The sequence below is a fragment of the Brassica napus genome, chromosome C8 (genome assembly GCF_020379485.1).
Source record: "Brassica napus cultivar Da-Ae chromosome C8, Da-Ae, whole genome shotgun sequence".
Taxonomy (NCBI): Eukaryota; Viridiplantae; Streptophyta; class Magnoliopsida; order Brassicales; family Brassicaceae; genus Brassica; species Brassica napus.
In genome coordinates this window covers 21273286-21288536 of record NC_063451.1, presented here as the reverse complement: position 1 = coordinate 21288536, position 15251 = coordinate 21273286, and the positions used below count along the sequence as shown (strand labels likewise).

Here is a 15251-nt window from a genome sequence, read left to right as displayed (position 1 = left end):
TAGTGATCGTGGAGAAGTCCTTGATGAATCTCCTGTAAAACCCAGCATGACCAAGAAAACTTCAGATGTCTTTCACTGTCTTTGGTGGGGGCAAACCAACCATAACATCAATTTTGGCTTTATCCACCTCAATCCCCTCACTACAGGAAATGTGGTTAGTAATAGCGGACGAAAAGCGCTATCATTTTGGTTTAATAGCGTTTCCTTGGACGATCTGACATCACCCGTTATAAAAAGTCCAACCCTTTTAATAGCGATTTTCCTCTGTGCTATTACTAAGTGTATAACAATAGCGCTTTTGTGTTCTCAATTGTTAGTATTTATAATAACGTTTAATAAATGTTATTAGAACCAAATAATTTGATTTTTCCTAGTAGCAAAGATAGCAAATGTTTCGTGTTATTAATTAGTTTTATAATTATCCCAAAATTAATTAATAATAATTATTGAATTGATTTTTAAATAATTAATTCGAAAATATGAAATAAAAACAATATAAATTATTAAAATTCCAAAAATCAATATAATTATTCAAATCCCATAACACAACATTATCACATTCATACAAACCATCACACAAGCATACAACATATCATCAATCTACCACTAATAAACCTTCACAATCATCCCTAACATATACACTATCATCATCCATATCATCACCCATATCATCAACTTCTTGGACAGGTAAAGGAGCACCACCTAAATCCTCTTCTGTTTCCAACTCATGATAACCTCTAGGTGGTGCTCTCATAACAACATACCAATTTGAAGCATCATCCTCCCTAGAGTAGAAAACCTGTTTCGCTTGAGAAGGTAGAATGAATGGATCTTTCAAATAGGCTGCTTGGTTCATATGAAGGTTAACAAGAGTGAAGCCATCTTCTTCCTTCACACCATTCGCTGTGTTTGCCCAGTTGCATCTAAAGAGTGGCACTTTGAACATGTGATAGTCGATGACCAAAATCTCCTTTATCACTCCATAGTATGTAATCATATCCGCGACCTGTCTCATATCTCTTGCACTTGATCTACACATGCTAAAGGCTTCATAAGTTACTCCACTGTTTTGTGTCTTCAGCTTGACCGCATCAGTATGAAACCGTTGGCCATTGATGATGAATCCTTTATGTGCTAAAGCAACATTTCTTGGTCCAAATGCCAACCACCTTATCTCCTTAGAATGACTATCTTTTGAGTCTAAATGAATCTGCCGCAGGAAATCAGAGGATTATCATCAAGCCGAGGTACTTAAATTATAATCAAAACATGATAATATGTACCACGAAACCAATCATCAATCTACAAGCTAACCAGTCATAAAAATACTAAAAATCCAGACAGTTTCATCAAGCTATAAGCTACTCAGACATCAATTCGCTAAAATATGGACATGTTCTTCAAGATACAAACCAGGCATCATGATACAAGCTAACTAGTCATCACCAAACAAGCTAACCAGTCATCACCAAACAAGCTAACCAGTATTTACAATAATAATCAAGAAAAGAATTTGGAGTTTGTAACCTTATTTTTAAGCCATTCTGTAAAGTGTTCAGTATGGTTTTTCCATAACAAAGTTTCATTTTTAGCCAATCGAGCATCCTTAGCTTGCAACTCTTCCAAATGCATCCTGATTTTAAATTAAACAACAGTATATGAAAATGAAATTATGAGTAAAACAAGTAGAAGAAACATAGAGAATTACTTACTCAAGAAAGGGATCCAAAGATGCCATGTTCATTAGCACATATCGATGTGCAATGTCTCTATCTTTATCTGACAGGGTAACCTCTATACCCTTCTGCAGAGGTCGGCCTTCAACCACCATTCTATCAGCCTCAACATCTTCATTACGATTAACTGCTTCTTGAACTGGTACTGATTCTTTAAGGAACTCTAAACAAAATGCAACACATTCTCCAGCTAAATACGCCTCAGCCATACATGCTTCTGGCCTTGCATAATTCTTAACAAAAGCCTTTAGTGTTTTCATGTACCTATAACTCAGGAAATATGAATATTAGTCAAACATCATTGTGGGAAGTGGATATATTGAAGAGAGATGTTGATCAAACCTTTCGAAGGGATACATCCATCGGAAGTGAACTGGTCCTCCCAACCGTGCCTCTCTTGATAAATGTAGTGGAAGGTGAAACATGATATCAAAAAGGGCTGGAGGGAAGAAGCGCTCCAGCTGACACATTGTCTCCACAAACTCTGTCTCCATGGATATAAGTTTCTCTGGGTCAATGATGCGCTGACACAACCTGTTGAAGTAACTGCATAATCTATTTATGGCTATCCTAGGACCCCTATGTAACAACCCTCTTAATGCAGCTGGTAACAAGTTCTGTACTAAGACATGATGATCATGCGACTTTAAACTACCAATATTTGGAGGGTTAACTGAAACACTATTCGCAATATTACCACAATAACCATCAGGGCCTCTAAACTTAGCTAACCTTTGGCAGAAAATGGTCTTCTCTCTCTTCGATAACCAGTAGGCAGCAGGAGGTAAGTATGTTTTCTTTCCCCTCACCTCTGTGTGCAAGTGCTTTCTGATTCCAATATCTTCTAAGTCTTTTCTTGCTTTCAACCCATCTTTTGACTTCGCACTTTGCATCAACAGAGACAATATAGCATCGGACACATTCTTTTCTACGTGCATAACATCAATATTGTGACGAACAGGCAACTCCTAACACATTAAACAAGAAACTGTTAGACATATTGATCTCTTCTTCCAGTAATCAGATAATATAGGTCAGTTACTATAGTTTACCTTCCAGTAAGGTAGATCAAAGAATATTGATCTCTTCTTCCACCGCCATAGTTCATTTGATTCTTCACACTCTTCTTCTTGTAACCTCTCATCATCTTCCAACTCTAGTCTTTTCCTTTTTTTTCCTTCTCTAGAGGTCTACCAAAATCATTCGTAAAAGCTTGTAGTGTCTCATATATCTCAGCGCCTGTTTGTATCCTATTAGCATTCCCTTCCTCCACAGTGTTGTCAAACCAAGCTTTTTTATATCTGTAACGATGGCCAGGCGGTAGTCTCCTTCTGTTACTCATGTAGACAAACTTGCGGCTAAACTTAAGCCACCTTGCAGGTGTATCCTTTCCACATACATTGCAGGCTTGTTTCCCCTTTACTTTACATCCAGACAGTGTTCCTAAGGCTGGATAGTCACTGATACTCCAAAGCAGCAAGGCTCTGAGATTAAAGTTCTCCTTCGCAAATGAGTCATACACTTCAATACCCTCAGCCCACAAATCCTTTAGATCGTCTATCAGTGGTGCTAGGTAAACATCAATGTTGTTACCAGGAGCAGTAGGACCAGGGATCAACAAAGTCAGCATTATATTCTCAGCCTTCATACACATGGTTGGAGGCGTGTTATAGTTCACTAACAACACTGGCCATGTGCTGTGATTGGTGCTTTGCATGGAGAAAGGGTTCATCCCATCTGTAGAAATCCCAAGTCGAAGATTCCGTGGATCAGCAGCAAAGTCTGGCCATTTAGCATTCACTTGTGCCCAAGAGATAGAATCAACAGGGTGCCGCATTGTACCATCTTCAGTGGCATTGGTATAGTGCCAACGCAGATCTTCAGCCATCCTTTGTGATCTAAACATCCTCCTAAACCTGTCCTTGATTGGAAAATATCTAAGGACCTTTGCCGGAATCCCCACCTTTAACTCATTACTGTGCTTATCCATTTCCCATCTTGAAACTTTGCATCTTGGACAGCTTTCTAGGTTCTCATACTCCTTCCTATACAATATGCAATCATTCTTGCAAGCATGAATACTGTCGTAGCCGAACCCAAAGATCTTCAAAAAAATTTTGATTGCAGCTAAACTCTTGGGAAGAACATTGTCTTCAGGTAGCAAATCCTCAAGTAAAACCAACAGCTGATCAAAGTAGTTCTCCGACACACCACTTTTAACCTTGAATCTGTAAAGTCCCATGATAGCTGAAACCTTTGTGTGCTTGAGACAATCCGAGTATAATGGCGTTTGAGCGTCTCTGAGCTTTTTCTTAAACTCAATTTCCTCTGGTGCTTCATCGTCTTCGTTGTCAGTTGTCGGGTTTGGACCACCTTCGTCCATGGAGAATATTGTCTTAAACAAATCAAACGCCTCTGTTTCATATTGAAGAACACTGTCTTCTGCAGAATCTCTTTTTTCTCCATGAATACTCCAACGAGAACTCTTATACTTCTTATCCATACCCCTAATCACCAAATGCTCCACAATTTTATCCAGTGACTGATGGCTCAGATTGCGGCAGTCTCTACAAGGGCATAGCATTTCAGACAGACTTCCCAATCTTTTTGCGGACGAATTCACAAAATTAGTTGCTCCTTCTGAATACTCGTGGCTATTCCTACAAGAATCAGACAAAAGAAGTTAGCTTTATTTCAATCGGCGAGTAGAAATGAGATCGAGGGATTTTAGGTTATACCTTGGAAGCCAAATCCACGACTTATCCATTTGCTTACTTTCAATCGGCGAATACAGGAACAGCTGGTTTGATTTTAGCTCGAGAGATACATGTGCTTTCTTTAGGGTTTTTTTCGATTTTAGATCGCGAGACAGAAAGGAGTTTCGACAGAAAGAGAGATGTTGTGTTCTGAAATTTTCCGAGTGCAAACAGAGACAGAAAAAAATGAACGGTTGTGATCAAAGATTTGGAGAGAAATCGGACGGTCTATGATTAATCCGAGTGCAATCTTAGTAGTTGCTCCTCATTGGCTCAAAAAATAAAAAGAATGGCTAAGATTGAAGTTGGGAAGACACATCCATCGGCATATGGTTTGCCACGTCTGCAATCTTGGAGGTTACTCCTTATTGGCTCAAGGTATTAATTTCGTTTGAAATCTGGAAATTAATATATAAATATGATTTTGAAGCAAAAAAAAATTAAATTAAATCTTAAAAATCAAATATTCAGTTTTCCAATTTTACAAAAAAAAAATTGTATGAATATAATTTTTTATGTGAGCTTTTATAAGATTGATCAATCTAGCTCATATGTTCATAAACACTACTACTTATTTGTATGTACAAAGGCTTAGGGTATAGGGTTTGAACAAATGAGTGTTTATAAAATTTATAACTAATCAGTTTTGTGAAATTAAGATTACAATATCCTTTTAAGAATGAACAAAATTGTGAAATCAAGTACAATTAGGGTATAGGGTATAGGTTTGTACTTTAGGGTTTAGGGATTTCACTTTAGGGTATAGGATTTTAATTTTTGGTCTTCCCGTCTGTGGATTTAATTTTTAAAGCTTATGGTTTAATGTAAAATTATGCACTTAAGGGTATAGGGGTTAACAAGCTAAACATTTTCACACATAACCTTATATCATAATATAACACATAATTTTTGTTTTTTTGTCTGCTAACTGTTACATAATATCATACATGATTTCAACCGAGTAAAAAAGTACCTAAACATTCGATCACACACTAGAAATACATAGCCGATGAGAACCAACTTGAAAAATGTTTCAGACGACAATTTTAGACAAACTTGATTTTGTCATTTGGCCATGCCACAACCGAACCCATTGCATCAGATATGTATTCAATCTCTGAATTTGGCCTCCAGACTTTTGCATCACCGATCTTAGCCACATCAATCCACACCTTGCTTGCATTTGGACCTAGGGGTACAAAGTGGCACAACTCATTCGGATCCGTTGAAGCTACCCTTCCTTCAGCTACCTTACGTCCAGAGTTGTTGCAATCCAAGAGAGTGCACTTCTGCTTCGGACTTCTGGTCGAACTAGTGCTGCCTGGACTCTACAACTCAAACAAGATGACAGAAGCAAGTTCCAACATCAATCAAGGACGCAACATCAATCATCAGGCAAATAAAAAAATTTAACTTCATGTCAATTACATACCACTGCTTTTTTCTTGGCTGGCTTCGAAGGTGATGCTATTTTCTTCCCTGCACATTTAGTTGGTGTTACTTCTGTAGCAGGTGTAGGCATGACTTCAACCTTTAGGACTGGCCATGCTATTTTCTCGCTAAGTGCATCACCAATCAAGAACATATCAGCGGTTGGCCTCCACAAATATGCTTGATCATTGAACACCTTCACTACTTCGACACTAACAGCATTGGGACCCAGAGGTATGTTGTTAACCATGTCTTTGGATTTTGAAGAGCACACGAGACCTTCAGCAATGACCTCGTCCCCATCATTGGTCCAATCATATATCTTGCATCTTCGATATTCACCTTCCTTGCTTTGCTAAAACAAGATTTGAAATTAGAAATTTTAGTAATGATTAGAGATGACTCAATTGTTGTAAGAAGAAAACAAGATTTGAAAATTTACCATAGATAAATCTTCAGAACAGTTTGGATCCTTATCCAAAATCACTTTATCCATTGGCCAAGATATCTTGTATCCCACAGCTTCATCAAGAGTTAACACATCCGTAGTAGGCCTCCAGAGTGAAGCTGATGCGCTTAGTGCATACTTAACTACGATAGCCACTGCATTAGGACCAATTGGTATACGACCAATTTTGTACTTCGGTTCAGCAGAGCAGAATTCTCCTTCACCAACAACAACATCCTCTGATTCAATCCAATCCAGTATTTGTACTCTGACTCCTTCTTTGAATCCACCACTACTCTCAGATGTTTCAGCATCAACATTACTTTTCTGAGAAAAGGCAACGGAAATCGTAAATGTCTTAAAACTAATTGACCAAAGGTAATGAAAAGGATTACCTTCTTCTCAGCTAATTCTCGCACCATCCCCTTTAACTCTTCAATCTCACTTTTCATTTCTGCAATCTTAGCGTCTCTAAATTGCAGATATGCTAGCTTATTAGCTGTAATCCCTCTACCAAAGCCCCTTACTCGTCCAGGTTTGTCTTTTCCCAAAACCTTGCTCACAGCATCTTCCCTTATGTTATCAGCAGCTGATGTGGAGTCCATCCGACTGTCAAGTGACTGTATTTGTTCCTGATACAATCATTTAAACACAAAATCATTCATTGCCATAGTCTATTAACTATACACAATATACAACTTCCATAATGCTTACAATAGTCTCAGCAAACTGGGGCTTCACAGGTCTGCCATCAGCATGAGTGTGTCCCGCAATCCAAACCTTGGATCTACTCACCTTACTTGGGTCTTTACTCTTTTTTTCTATATGAAAACAAACATATCTCACTACCATTTTAATCTAACAAGCTGATCTACAATATGTAGATGTTTGACTACTCTTTTACCATATCATCAGCTAAACGAAGCATTCCTTTGCGGCTGGTGGTGTGAGGAATCTGATTTCTTCTCATCGCTCTGTACTTGTTACTCGTTTCCTACAATATAAATATGACATTGATTATATCCATCAGACATGACCTTTAAGGATGAAACTTACTTAGTTGTAGATAACTCACTGTGAAAGATTTGGTAGTCTTACTCTTAACCCAAGTGTTCCACAGTTGAAGGGATGGGATGTTGCTCGGTTTTAAAGCTATTCTCTCAGCTGCAGTCTTCGCCACACGTACTTGTGACACCAGCCTTGACTTCCCAGCCCTCCACACATTTCCCAGCTGCTTGAAAATAACAGCTTTCTGCCACTCTTCTTGCAAGTTAAACCTCCCCTGCATCACAATAATCAAGTTAAACATGTTTATAATTTCATCTTGCGGTTAAACAAAACATACTAATATATATACAAACCTGAATTTCTTCCCACATTGTTGCTTTAGTCGCTGCATCAAGTTTTCTCCAATCGGCAAGTGTAACCGGAACATGTTCCCTCACAAGAGGACCAAGAAACGACGATAGGGTTACTGAACCAGGTCCAACATGCTCACCAATGTCATTGAATGTGACCATAATCTTATCATTGGGATTTTCAGCCACTCTACGCAACTTTGTAGGTCCTCTTTTATTTTTTTTTGAAACTTCCTCCCCTGCTAGCTCAACTCCTTCAGTACTAGGAATCTCATCATCTTGCGCAGTGCCATCTTCTTCCATATCGCGAGCTTCTTCTTCGCAAGCTTCCTCTTCGTTCCCTTTCTCATTAAGAACTCCATCATCTTCCATATTGGCCGGTTCTTCTTCATTCTCTTTCCCATTGAGATCTCCATCTTCTTCATTCTCTTTCCCATTGACATCGCCATCTTCTTCATCCTCTTTCCCATTGACATCCTCTTCATCGTCTTTATCTTCTTCAGACATTGACTTCTCAGCCTGATCATCTTCTACTTCATCATCCTGAGCAGGTGTTACATCTTGTACTTCATCATCCTTAGGAGGTGTAACATCTTCTACCTCATCATCCTTAGAGGTGTTACATCTTCTATGTAATCATCTTCAGCAGCCACTTTCTTGATTCTACTACTTCTTCTCGTTGGCGTTAAAACTAAATTCTTTTTAGGGGAAGCCGTTTTCTTTGCTGTTCTTTTCTTCACTTTTAGTTGCGGTGCCTTGTCCTCTTGATCTACTACCTCCAAGCCTTGATTACGTTTACTCCGACGAGAACCAACTTGTCCTCTTGTCTTTGCCATTTCTGAAACTGATAAACAAATCCAAAATCAAATCAAGCCATTCGATCAAAAAATCTAAACCCAAAATCAAATCGAAACCTTCAATCATATTCAAAATCAAACTGAAACCCACAATCATATTCAAAACCTAATCGAAACCCACAATCATATTCAAAACCTAATCGAAACCCACAATCAAAATCGAATCATGTGTTAACGCGGACATGCATGTGAAAAGAGATTTGAATCAAAGAGAAACCCAAAATCAAAGAGATTCGACTCGAGAGAACCAGTCTCTATTCTAAACTCAGAATCAAATCGAAACTCATACCAATTGAAGCTTCGACTCGAGAGAACTCTGAAGAACTTCGATGAGTCGGTTTTGATTTTGAGGAATGTGAAGAGAGTGAAGTGAAGAGAATGAAGTCTCGGTTTCGATTAATACTTAAGTTATTTTTAATATATTTTTTCATATACGATAGCATTTAGTTTTTGATTTGCAATGGTAAGGCGCCTCCACTTACCAAATTAACGCGGCTGAATTATTTTATTTTCCCGCGACTACAAAGATAGCTTATACATTTCAAAAACGCTATTATAAAGGTCCGTGTTTATATACAATAGCAGAGAAGCAAAAAACGCTATGCTACGACGCTATTAATACCCACATTTCCTGTAGTGCCTTCTCTGAAATCTTGTGCCCCAGCACAATCCATTCCTTAACCATGAAGTGACACTTCTCCCAATTCAGCACAAGGTTGGTGTCTTTACATCTCTGTAGGACCCTGCACAAGTTTGACAAACAAGCAGAAAACGAAGATCTGTAGACAGAGAAATCATCCATAAACACCTCCACAACATCTTCAATTAGATCAGAGAAAATTGACATCATGCACCTTTGAAAGGTGGCTGGAGCATTACATAGACCAAATGGCATTCTTCGATATGCGAAGGTACCATAAGGACATGTAAATGTTGTTTTCTCCTGATCATTGGGATGTATGGGGATCTGGAAGAATCCTGAATATCCATCAAGAAAGCAATAGAATGGATGATTTGCAAGTCTCTCAAGCATCTGATCAATAAATGGAAGTGGAAAATGATCTTTTCTAGATGCAGAGTTCAGTTTTCGGTAATCAATACATATTCTATGCCCAGTGACTATTCTTGTTGGTATCAATTCATCCTTGTCATTTTTAATCACAGTTATACCACCATTTTTGGCACAACATGCACAGGAGATACCTATTTAGAATCTGAGATAGGGTAGATAACACCAGCATCTAAGAGTTTAAGAATCTGTTTCTTTACAACATCCTTCAGGTTAGGATTTAACTTTCTTTGATGCTCGATAGAAGTCATTGATTCATCCTCAAGATGTATCCTATGCATACACAAAGAGGGTGATATTCCCTTGATGTCATCAAGTGAGTAACCTATTGTTTTTCTAAATCTTTTAAGTGTTTTCAAAAGTTCAGATAGCTCAGTTTCAGTAAGTTCACTACTCACAATGACTGGATAAGTTCCATTAGGACCAAGAAATGCATACCTTACACCATTGGGGAGAGGTTTAAGCTCCACTTTAGGCGCCTTACTACCAAATCCTCTGTGTGAATCCAACATCATCCCATAGGCAGCACTTTCCAGGTTCTGAATCACTTCAGCTTCCCTCCCTATCGTCAAAGCATGCTGTAGAGGGTCTTCTAGTGACAACTCTTCAAGGAGCTCATCAGCAAGGGCATTCATCTCTTCAATGTAGAAAACTGGCCCTTGAACTGTTGGTTTCTTCATTACCTCCTTGATGTCAAAGTGAAGAACATGCCCTTTACCCAAGTGGAGATCAATCTTGCCCTCTTTCACATTAACAATTGCTCCTACTGTAGCTAAGAAAGGCATTCCAAGGATTAAAGGATCTGCAGCTTCCTCACCCATCTCAAGCACCACAAAGTCTGTAGGGATCTCATATTTTCCAACCATAACGGGGAGGTCCTCCAAGATACCCACAGGGTACTTCACTGAACGATCAGCCAATACCAGAGACAGTCTACACTTCTTGTACTGAGTGAAACCAAGCTTCTTAGCAACAGATAAAGGCATCAAGCTGACACTAGCTCCCAAATCGCAGAGACATCTATCAAATACCATAGGTCCAAGAGCACAAGGTAATGTGAAGCATCATGGATCTTCTAACTTCTTTGGAACAACAAGCCTCTGGATGATGGCACTGCACTCATGAGTGAGAATCATCATGCCCTCCATCTCCTTTTTCTTTGCAGCTACAACATCTTTCAGGAACTTGCTATATTGAGGAATCAGCATGAAAGCATCAATGATGGGCATTGTGACTTGAACTTCACTCATTTGCTTCTCAAATAGAGCTTTGTACTTCTCTAGCTGCTGCCTCTTGAATCTACCAGGGAATGGTAGTTTGGATTCATAGGGAGGAGGAACAAAAGAATTGTCACTTGCTGGAGCAACAACTTCACCATCTTTCACTGTTTTCTTCTCTTCCCCAACCTTTCCTTTACCTTTTGCTTCCACAATCTTCTCCAAGATTTCATCATTGATTTTCTCATCAACAATCACCACTTCATCATCTATGTTGATGGCAACCCCCTCACCTTGTTTCTCAGCATCCTTGGTGAGAGCTTTCTGAGGTAACTCCTTACCACTCCTGAGGGTGATAACTTTCATGGTCTCCTTGGGGTTTTGCTCAGATTTTCCAGGTAAAGAACCTTGTTGGCGATTTTGTTGAGTGTTCATGGCAGCAAACTGGTTCTCCAAGGTTCTGAACTTGTTGTTGAGCTCATTGTAGCTTCCATCAATCTTTGAGTGAAGGTTCTTCAACTCATAGCCAACATGCTTCTCACTTCTTGTCTGAGACTCCAAGATTTATTTTAGTAGGGCATCAGTGCTGCTGACTTGAGGAGTAGAGGTAGAAGTATTAGGTTGTTGTTGGGCAGGTTGTTGTCCTTTGTTGTGGAAACCAGGAGGAGTGGTTTGCTGAGGTTGGTAGTTGGCTTGCTGGTTGTATTTAGGCTGATAACCACTTTGTTGGTTGTTGGGGTAAGATCTCTGTTGGTAGTTGTTGTACTGAAAGTTTGGCTCTTTCTTGTACCAGCTACCATTGTTGTTGATGAAGCACAGCTCTTCTTGCCCTTCCAAACCATCAACTTCCTGGACAACAGGTGTGGCTTCTTGGTTTGGGTTACCAACAAAGTGCAGCTGCTCCTGGGTGGTCTTATCAGCAATGAGAATATCAAACTTATCCTGGAGAGCCTTTAACTCCTTCCTCCTCTGCTTGTCATCTGTTCTACTGCCTCTGTCGTGGTCTCCACTGTAGACTGCATCACTCTTGACCATGTTGTCTACCAGCTGCTCTGCATCCTCCTCTGTTCTTCCCAAGAAGAACCCATTGCTAGATGTATCCAATCTGGCTCTGTACTTAGGAAGAGCTCCTCTGTAGAATGTGCTCAGCAGGCTTTCCTTAGAGAATCCATGATGAGGGCATTGAGCTTGGTAGCCTTTGAATCTCTCCCAGGCTTCACTGAATCCTTCCAAGGCTTCACTGAATCCTTCCAAGCCTTTATGTTGAAAGCTGGAGATCTCATTTCTCAGCTTAGCAGTTCTTGAAGTAGAGAAGAACTTCTCCAAGAAAGCTTTCTTGCAGTCATCCCAAGTGGTGATAGAGTCGCTTGGTAGAGACTTCTCCCACTGTCGTGCCTTATCCCCCAAAGAGAAAGGGAATAACTTCAGCTTTAAGGCATCCTCAGACACACCATTGGTTTTTTACAACCCACAGTAGCTGTCGAACCTGTCCAAGTGATCGAATGGGTCCTCCAAAGCCAAGCCATGATATTTGTTGTTCTCTATCACGTTGAGGAGTCCTGACTTGATCTCAAAGTTGTTGGCTGCCACAGCGGGTGCTCGGCTTCCCAATCTATGGCCATGAATGTTTGGGTGGTCATAAGTGCCAATGGGTCGAGCTGCTCGATGTTGGTTTTGTGGGACGTTGTTAGCTCCATTGTCGCCCGCATCATTTTGAGGTATGTCACCCATATCAGTGTCCAATCTCTGCAATTGAGCATGTTGCTCTTCTTCTCTTCTCGTTCTAGCACACTCTCTTTCTAAAGCTCTGATGTCTGCAGCTCTTGGAACTAGGTTTGATGGACCCCTGCTCCGCAAGTTCATACACATGTAGATTAAAGGGAGGTGAAGAAAGAGAATCAGTAACAAAGGAAAATAAAAATGACTTAGTCTCAAGCAAGTGACTAAATCTTAATGTTCAAATCTACTCAGAATTTGGCAACGGCGCCAATTTGATGTTAGGAGTTTTCAAGGCTCATAAGACAAATATTGTAGTATAAATGATTGTCGAACCAATTCTAACGGAATTCGAAGCAATGAGAATGCAAGTACTCACTCAATCTAAGTGCAACCAGTGATTTCAAATGATTTCTAATCTAATGAATAAAGCTAATTCAGTTTCAGAATAATAAAAGCGGTAAATGAGTTGACTTTCTTAACTAAGGAAAATTAGAACTCATGGGCATAAGAATTAGACCTTGGGTGATCAAGTTTCGAACTAAGGATGGCAGACGAACAATCAAACTATTAACCTTAAGCTTAGACACGATTCTAAACAAACTTTATGTCTAGATGAATGTTCATTTACAAACACATTTCAAACAACAAATGTCTTTGGTTGAATAATATGGAAGCAATCATTACTAACAGGTCTAAGACTATCTTAGCACTTCTAACAACAAATGTCTTTGCCAAAATATGCTAAAAGCTTAGAAGAGTTGTTTCAGGCATTTCATCGAACACCTTTTGGGTGGGAAATGCCTAAAGATCAACTTTTGAGAAGCTAACTCAGAAGATGCATTATGATTACTCTACTAGCAAGGTTTTGGAATGATCTACACTAAAACATCCTAGCTCTAACCTAATCACCCTTAATCTTCCTAACCCATGAATTCAAATGGTGATTACTCACTACTCTTCATGATTCCTCTTAAACCCATTTTGGATTTCAGATTAATCATACAGAGGGATACAACAATGAATTGGAAACACAGAATTGCAATAACTAGATGAACAAAAATGATTCAAGAGATGAACTTTCCAAAGTTTTTTTCTTAAGAACAAAAGATAATCTGCCTGGTTGGCCACTCAAAGGTACTTAAAACATAGGTTTTTGAAAAGTAAAAACGTGCATAATGAAATGACCAAAAGACCCTTGAGAAAACATGAATTTGGCCAACAAATAGACGCGGAGCGACCTCGGCATGTCACTCCGACAAGTCGCTCCGGGCTTCGGGAGCGACCTGGAGTGGTCGCTCTAATAGATCACTCCGGGTCAGTTTTCGGCTTCCACCGGGATGAAATGGCGAGCGACTTCTCGGGGTCGCTCCAGCGAGGTCGCTCTGAGACGTAGTTTGGAGCGACCTCATGGCGTCGCTCAGTGATGTCGCTCCCATGCTCTTCTCATCCAATGATCACCTAGATCACCTCTTTTGAGCTCCAAATGCATCCAAATGTCTCCAAGAACTCCATGTGGTACTCCAATACCTAATAAACACTCATGTATGCCAAATGCAACCTAAACATGGCTAAATCCTAGTCTATATGATCAAAATGCACATGGATGAATGGATAAGACAATGGAAATATGCAAGATATCATCCATCAAACTTCACTTTAATGAGTTAACTTACTCCTCAAGTTAATTGGAATTATCCAACATTATATTCATTAATTCAAGCGGTGGAGAGAGGAGTCGTGTCTTATCCAAGATGTCATCATGCAACAAAAAATGAAACCTACATCTCTTCATGATGCACACTCGGAACTTAGAGAGAAGTCAAAACGTGTAAAGTCTCCCACTTATTGCATAGAATGCTTCTTGAGAGTTAGAAAAAAATTCCTTATGTTATTGAATAACATTATAACTAACTCAGTTGAATTGTGTTTTTCTTCTTCCCATTGGTGGAAACTGCTGTTTGAGTGGTGAACCTTTGTAATGTTCCTCTTGGAACACTGTTGCACATTGTTTTAGTAGAAGGAGATAAGACTTTGGGCAAAGTAGATTGTTGGTTTCACTTGTTTCATCAACCGACAAAGAAAGCTTATTATTCCCTAGTTTCAACTGTACAAAAAAAGTGGTCACTGTTAACCTAACACTACGTGTTGTTACTCGATGGCTGGAGTGAGTTAAGGATTATTAACCTGAGAAAAAGGATGAGTAGTTGAGAAGATGTGTTTATTGGTCCTATAAAACTCTTTCCATTCATCGGTTTTGGCCACTTTGTGATGAGAGAGCACGGATGCAATATTGAACAGAGTCAAATCAGCAGACCCTTGTTGGGGTCGAAAACGGTTAGGACGAAGTTAACGTCCAAATCCCCGAAGAAGAAAAGCTTTGCGGAAGAAACGCGAATCATCGGACAAGGGCTTGAGAAGGATCGTTACGCAGCGACCAAACGTCCATTCCGCTCGGTCGCTACGTAGCGACCGAGCTCGAGCGTTTGCTCGGTCGTTACGTAGCGACCGAGCTCTTCCGAAACGTCGATACGACATCAGTCCATGCATTCTCGTCTACCCTTCGATGCTATCTCCCGAATACCGTAGTGAACCCATCTCACGTACCCCGCCATTTCTAAGATTATCAATCAAACTTTACCGTAAAAACCGCAGAAAGTTCA

At 39.6% G+C, this 15251-nt stretch overlaps 3 protein-coding genes and 1 pseudogene across 3 annotated transcripts; 1 reads left to right on the top strand and 3 right to left on the bottom strand.

The window, feature by feature from the left end:
* Positions 1–485: 485 nt before the first annotated feature.
* On the bottom strand, positions 486–4992 carry LOC106442840. Its single transcript, XM_048766248.1, has 2 exons — positions 1528–4992; positions 486–1210 (listed from the first exon to the last, which is right to left on the bottom strand). Exon 1 carries the CDS (start codon positions 4318–4320, stop codon positions 2893–2895), a length of 1428 nt encoding a protein of 475 aa, XP_048622205.1. The 5' UTR covers positions 4321–4992; the 3' UTR covers positions 486–1210; positions 1528–2892.
* Positions 4993–5258: 266 nt separating this feature from the next.
* LOC125591749 lies at positions 5259–7192 on the bottom strand. Its single transcript, XM_048766567.1, has 4 exons — positions 6767–7192; positions 6366–6698; positions 5925–6278; positions 5259–5820 (listed from the first exon to the last, which is right to left on the bottom strand). The coding sequence occupies exons 1-4, from the start codon at positions 6974–6976 to the stop codon at positions 5539–5541; spliced, it is 1179 nt and encodes a 392-aa protein (XP_048622524.1). The 5' UTR covers positions 6977–7192; the 3' UTR covers positions 5259–5538.
* Position 7193: 1 nt separating this feature from the next.
* Positions 7194–8565, bottom strand: LOC106442841 (DNA-binding protein modulo-like). Its single transcript, XM_048766813.1, has 4 exons — positions 8506–8565; positions 7733–8338; positions 7447–7653; positions 7194–7365 (listed from the first exon to the last, which is right to left on the bottom strand). The coding sequence occupies exons 1-4, from the start codon at positions 8563–8565 to the stop codon at positions 7264–7266; spliced, it is 975 nt and encodes a 324-aa protein (XP_048622770.1). The 3' UTR covers positions 7194–7263.
* A 3472-nt stretch (positions 8566–12037) lies between these two features.
* Positions 12038–12165, top strand: LOC125592123 (annotated as a pseudogene).
* Positions 12166–15251: the final 3086 nt, after the last annotated feature.

Coding starts and splice junctions, on each gene's coding strand:
- LOC106442841 (XM_048766813.1), bottom strand. CDS start 8,565: ATGGCAAAGACAAGAGGACAAGTTGGTTCTCGTCGGAGTAAACGTAAT. Junction 8,339..8,505: donor AACGTAATCAAGGCTTGGAG/GTAGTAGATCAA, acceptor AACACCTCTAAG/GATGATGAGGTAGAAGATGT. Junction 7,366..7,446: donor AGACTACCAAATCTTTCACA/GTGAGTTATCTA, acceptor TTTATATTGTAG/GAAACGAGTAACAAGTACAG.
- LOC106442840 (XM_048766248.1), bottom strand. CDS start 4,320: ATGCTATGCCCTTGTAGAGACTGCCGCAATCTGAGCCATCAGTCACTG.
- LOC125591749 (XM_048766567.1), bottom strand. CDS start 6,976: ATGGACTCCACATCAGCTGCTGATAACATAAGGGAAGATGCTGTGAGC. Junction 6,279..6,365: donor GTTCTGAAGATTTATCTATG/GTAAATTTTCAA, acceptor ATCTTGTTTTAG/CAAAGCAAGGAAGGTGAATA. Junction 5,821..5,924: donor CAGCCAAGAAAAAAGCAGTG/GTATGTAATTGA, acceptor TTTGAGTTGTAG/AGTCCAGGCAGCACTAGTTC.